Raw genomic sequence first — 6,471 nt, 5'->3', positions numbered from 1 at the left:
ACCGCACGCCATATAAATTTTATATCATGTATAACGTTCTCTGACAAGAAAAAGGGGGAAATAAAGTTTTTCAACTTTTTCGGACCCCATATCATACATGTATGTGCGGTAAGATAAACTATCGCAAACAAGATTTAGAAATCTGGGGCAAATGAATTTTCATGCGCAAAAAACTTCTTTTAGAATTTTCCTTTACGAAACTGATTTTTCCAAAAGTTAGTCGATTTTTTTTTATCCTTTTAAAGTGAGACTTTGAAAATTTATTTTTAGAAAAAAAAAATATGATCTTTTATCTTTTTTATGGAGTATTTTTACTTCATTAATGTCAGAATATTATGAAAAATAGTGTGAGAGAGATATAGTTTTCCTACATTGTGTGTGGTTTTCAAATTAAAGTAGTTTTCATAAAGTTTTCAACTGTACAATGAAGTTTGATATAACTTGGTAAACTTGTGGCTTTGGGGAAAATAGCACCATTAAACAGCAGTCTAATATTAATTGTGATCGTTTTTCTTAAAAGAAATTTCACTCCATTGTTCTTTGTCTGGCGTTGAAGGTAAACGGATATTTGATTTTCAACTACCTACGTTTTAATTTTAAATAATGGAGAATATTTTCTTTTTTTTTTTTTAAATTTATCATTAATTACGAAACTTTAGAATCAGTAGTAAAAGAAAATTTAGGTCAGACAAAACATTGAATTAGAAGTAGTAGAAAAATTTTTTTTGGTCAGACAAAATGTTTTTATTTATCGGTAATAATAGGAAGTGATAGTCTGACTAAAATCGTCATTTTCCACTAGTTACCAAAGTAGGGTTTGTCTGACTAAAATCGTCTTTTACTACTGTTATAAAAATATCCAGATATTAGATTTTTAGGTCTGACTAGAAAACTATTTTTTAGAGATTATAAAATTCAAGATTCAATAGGTTTTGTCTGACTAAAATGGAATTTTACTACTAGTAGTAAATTACTATATAATAAACCATTTAACAAGTATTTCGTTAATAAAAATTTTGTGTCTGACTGAAATTGACTTTTACTACTGATACAGAACGTGAAATAAATATAATTGTCTTACCTTAACTGTCTTTTATCACTAAATTTATGCAAAGAATAATAGGGATTTTTGTCTGACTAAAAATATTTGTTACTACTTATAGGATAAAATTTGGTATATTAAAAATATAAAAAATAAAAATAGTTACAAAATTTTTGAACTTTAGCTACTAATACAAAATTATTACAAATGCAATTGTTGACTAAAATTTTTGCTTCTATAACTTTTTTCTGGCTAAAATTGTCTTTTACTACTAGTACCAAATTACAAGATACTAAATAAAATGTCTGACTAAAACACTCTTTTTTCACTGAAACTAAAATAGGGTTAATAATTTTTGCTTCTGATAATAAAATTTATGAAACTATTTTGCCTGACTAAAATTGACTTTTACTACTGATACGAAAGTACTGGAACTTAAATCATTGTATGATAAGAAATCTTTTTTTTTAAATACAAAAATATTAAGTAAAAATTCAATTTGTGCTCGTCTGACTAAACTTGTCTGTTACTACTAATTACCATTTTCTGAAATAAAAAATATTGTATAGATTTTCTAAAAAAATTGTCTTTAAAAAAAAAATCTAAATCAGTCTTTTTTAAAAAAAAAAAAATATTTTTGAATAATAATTTTCTACTCGTATAAAGTTTTTGTTATTTTTACTTTAATTATTTAATTTTATCGAGTCGAGGGTGTGGAAATGACAATAACGATATTTTAGTTTTTCAAAGGTATTTTCACATCGGAATTTTGAAACGAATTCGTCAGCGAATGAGTTTATTTGATACAGATTGCGAGTGAAATGTGTATGACAATTCATTTATATATATATATATATATATATATATATATATATATGTATGTATATATGTATATAAGTGACAGTGGCCGATCAGATTAAATACAACCGTATGTACAATGTGATACGCTATTTATACGTACTTCGTAGTGCCAATTTAAGTATACAACTTACTAATATTATTTTATTGTATAACATATAAATATATTTTAGTAAACAGGTTGTGATTTTCTATAATCATATACTCAATCTACAATTCACTTCATGTACAGATAAAATTTCACACATGTACACACACTTTTTCGTAATTCACATTTTTTGCTTGCACACATTGTTTTTTCTTTTTTCTTTTTTCTTTTCTCCTTTAAGGCTCAAATTAACTATTTTAGGATGGAAGTCACCAACGCTTTATAAACCTATATTAAAAAATATTCACAATTGTCTAACATACACAGTGATATTATTTCTATCTAATAATGTATTGTATAATGGCATCTATACATTCATTCACATGATATATAATAAAATTCATGTCATTATTCTCTGTCCGGAAAAATTAATAACGAGCAAAAATTTTTTTAATTTTATTTTTTTTTATGTACATTGTAACTTTAATCTTTCATACACGCGCAGCACAATTTTATTTTATCCATATATATAGGTATGTGTGTGTAGTTTCAAAATAATATTTTAATTAATAATAATAATAATAATTAATATTTTACAATAGTAAAATAATATTTTGAATTAATTACAATATTTAAAAATTAATTATATATTTTTATTAATACTTTTACAATTTTTTTTTTTTGAAATCTTTTATTACATTCGCACTGCGCTTTGAAGCAGAAAAAATAATAAACGAATTTGCAGGATTTCTCATTATTTGGAAACATATTGTTTTTGCCATATATAGATTAAAATTGAAAAATGTATCAATTTCATGAATTTATCAGAAAATACTTTCAGGGTTATATAAATGATATAGATTTTCCAAGTAAATATTTATTAAAAGTGAAAAAGTATTAAGTTTTTTTCGTTAATTATTACTTAAATTCCATACTACTATCTATTTCTTTTCTTTCCTCTTTTTTCTTGTTGTTTTTATTATATAAGCTTTATATTGTATATATAAAAACTTTTATGCTCTGAATCTTCGTTCCGTGTAAATTAAATTTTCATGCTGAATTTTCTCTCATGAGAGAATAACAGTTTGCTCAAGTAAATAATGAATAAATTTTTCTACGTGCTCTCTGTGAAAAATATTTTATACACACATACACTAAAATAAATATTATTTTGCAATATTGGAATTTCTCTTTTCTTATTTCGGGGGCGAAATAAATATCAGCTGTATTATATTTATATATTTATTGATAAAAATGAAAAGTGAAATAAATCCGATAAGAGAGAATGAATTTTATAAAAAATTAAAAACGAAAATTTTGATGATTTATTAAAAAATGAAAATTTTAATTATTCAGATATTTTGTATTATTAAGAAAAAATATTTTTAGCTTTTTAAATCACGAAAATCAAAGTGGAATTTGAATTAATTAATAAAGTAATTAAAAAGGAAATTATAATTAGAATATACTGTCAAGTGAAATTATTTTATATTTCAATCTTTTTATTGGAAAAATTGATAAAAATGTCAATTATTTTCACACGTAAAAATTGAAATAATTTTTTATTTTTTTATTACTTTATAAATATTATTTTTTTTTATTCACTAAATTGTTTAGAAATGTTACCTATATAAGTCGTAGTAACAAAATTTATTAGACTAGCTATATTTATGTCCTCGCAGCTTCCAATTCATTCTAAATAGACCTTTTTTTCAGCGTAATTTATTTAATGTTTTCAATTATATTATTTATGCTATATAATTACAAATAATTTTCTTAAAGGCCCTACGTATAAAAATGTTTTTTTTAAAATAAAAAATATTTTAAAATTAAAGTTCTCAAAACATTTTTCTTTTTACAAAACAAGAAATAATAATTTTTAACACTAAATCTTTGTTTAATTTTAAAAAATAAATTTTAATTAAATGGATTATAATTTTTTTTCACATTATTTAAATTTTTTTTTAAATTTACAAGTTTTTTTTACAAGTTTAACTTGAAAGGATTTTTATCCCTTTTATTCTTGTAGATAATTAAAAAGGGAGAATTTTTTTTGTGAATAAAATTTAATAACATGAAAAATATTGTAATGCAATGTACATTAAGTGTAATAAATGTTCGTTCTGTAAGGTGAAAAATAAAAATTTTTTGTTTCTTCTTTGTAAAACCTATTGTACCAATATTATGATACCTTTTTACAATTTTTTAAAAATCATGATATAATTTCTTTATTATAACATTACTTTTATTTAGTCAATTCGGAAATCCTGCTAGGATGAAAACAACAATGAATGATTAATATATTAAATACAAAAAAAAGAGTAAATATTTAGAATTTTTTATAAAATTTTATAATTAAATTATTATTTTGCATTTATAAAATAGTTTTTAATTCAAGGGAAGTTTTAGAAAAACTTTTTTTTAGAAATATATTTATCGAATTAAACATTTATTTTATGTTAAAAAACTTTTTGGATAAAAATTTTTTTTTCTCTATTTAAAAAATCGTATTTATTGCTAAAATTTTTTTTCTTTTTTAAAAAATGTCACATCAGTGACTGACATGTTTTTTAAAAATTGATGTAAATAAATTTTTCTTTTCAATTTTAATTGATTTAAAAAATTTCTGTTTGTAAAAAATGTCTAATTTTTTCAAACATAAATATTTTATTTTTTTGGGGGGGAAAAATCGAGAAAACCACGTGGTCACTCATTGATGCATTCAACCTATATGGAAAATAGATTTTTTTTTTTACACGACATACGTCACGCATTTGGAGATTTTTTCTCACATTTTTAAATATAATATTACCTAAGTATCTTCGTCTTCTGAGAAGTTAAGAAAACATGAAAACATCACAGTCATATAAGGGACGCATGTTAAAAAAATGCGTTCGATGCATATCTACGGTGGACACAGTTCGAGAAAGAATTTTTTTCAAATTTATATCAGTCGCTCTAGAACAATATTTTTCCTCGAATACGAAAAAAAATTTTAAAAAAAATTTGTAAAAATTTGTAATTTATATTAATTTTTAATGTTAAAATGTATCAAAATAGTTTGTAAATTTTTAATATTTTTGAAAATAAAAAATTGTTACTAATTGAGAATTTTAATTAGGTGGAAGATTATTTGTTTTTGCAATAAAATTTCTTTTTTTCCTAGAATCTGTAAAAGTTGATGTCCATTAAAAGAGCTGGTTAATAAAAAAAAAAGAAAGGGAAAAAAAAGAACTTAATTGGATGTCCCGCACTAATAAGTTTTCTTCTCTTTAAAGAAATCGTAGAACAAACCTCTTAATTTACCTTCTGAGAAGAGGGATGCTGAAGTATTGAATTCTTGAAGCTTTTTTCATTCGTTCTTTCTGTCCCAGAGCAACTGCGTTGGAGGCGATTCTTTGAAACTTGAATCACACGACTTTTATTGGACTATATATTTTTCGTAATTTGTGAACTGAGTGCATTTCTTTTCAGCTTTTGTTTTTAATACTTTAATCGATGATGTACCGGAAAAAAAATATTTTTTCAAAGAAGGGCGATTTTTTCGGCGAATTTTTTTTAATATAATAGAAACAAATCGCTTTTCTTTTCATTTGGAAAGGACACGTGTGATTTTCATTCGCTTTTTTTTTTTTATTATTATTGACAGAACTTTTTCGTTGTGATGTTGAGCCAGTGATCCAATCGCGTAGATTGCTTTTCAAGATGTTGTATTCATTTAAATAAATAAAATTTTGTAGGCCAACAACAGCAGTAATGCACAACCTGTAACATAGAAAACAAATTTTTTTTTAAAAAATATTTTATTAAAATAAAAAATGTTTCTTTATTATAAAAAAAATCTCTTTAATTAATTCTCTTTTGTTATAAAATACCAACAAGAATATTTAATGAAGAAAAGTTTAATTATAACATTGAAAACTCTTTATAAACTATAAAATCTTTCATTTATTATAATATAAGAAACGAATATTATCCTTACAATTGTAATTAGATCCGAATTGAAAAATGTTTCTGAAACTGATTTAAATTGAAATGTCTGAACAACTAAACTTATCCAATGCAGCATTTGACGTGAATTAAACTTTACCATTACAAACTTACAAAGTCATTCTTTGAGAAACAGAAAAAAAAGAAAAAAAAAGTCATTATTTAAGTTTCATTTCATTTGGAGTAAAAAGAGTAATTAAAATACAATACTATTACGATTTTATTTCAAATCGTTGAATTATTAAAAAAAATTGTAAAAAAATAAATTATTTGGAATTTATTTTTTTTTGAAAAAAAAATTTTATTAAAAATAACTTTTTTGTATTATGATACATAATTTAATTATAAACATGTTAATGACAGGAAGTATTTAAAAATGCCCATCTTATTATAGATATCAGGTTTCTCGTGAACCTTTTTGAGAGAGCATCTTCTCTCACTCTCTCAAGAAACTCGCCTTCGTATTTTATTACAAGAATAAATAACTTGAAAT

General features: G+C 22.9%; 1 protein-coding gene across 1 annotated transcript in view; it reads right to left on the bottom strand.

Annotated features, from left to right (window-relative positions):
* Positions 1-4,373: 4,373 nt before the first annotated feature.
* LOC127278297 (suppressor of lurcher protein 1) overlaps positions 4,374-6,471 on the bottom strand; it is a 291,379-nt gene continuing 289,281 nt past the window's right edge. Inside the window, exon 13 of the mRNA XM_051299947.1 lies at positions 4,374-5,753. Coding sequence (XP_051155904.1) covers positions 5,707-5,753 — 47 coding nt within the window. The 3' untranslated portion in view covers positions 4,374-5,706. The remainder of the gene's footprint in view (positions 5,754-6,471) is intronic.

Source organism: Leptopilina boulardi, unplaced genomic scaffold, assembly GCF_019393585.1.
Source record: "Leptopilina boulardi isolate dan_hultmark-lab unplaced genomic scaffold, ZJU_Lbou_2.1 LbouV2_112, whole genome shotgun sequence".
Lineage (NCBI taxonomy): Eukaryota > Metazoa > Arthropoda > Insecta > Hymenoptera > Figitidae > Leptopilina > Leptopilina boulardi.
Note: the sequence above shows the minus strand (reverse complement) of the source record. Positions and strands in the feature narration are given on the sequence as shown.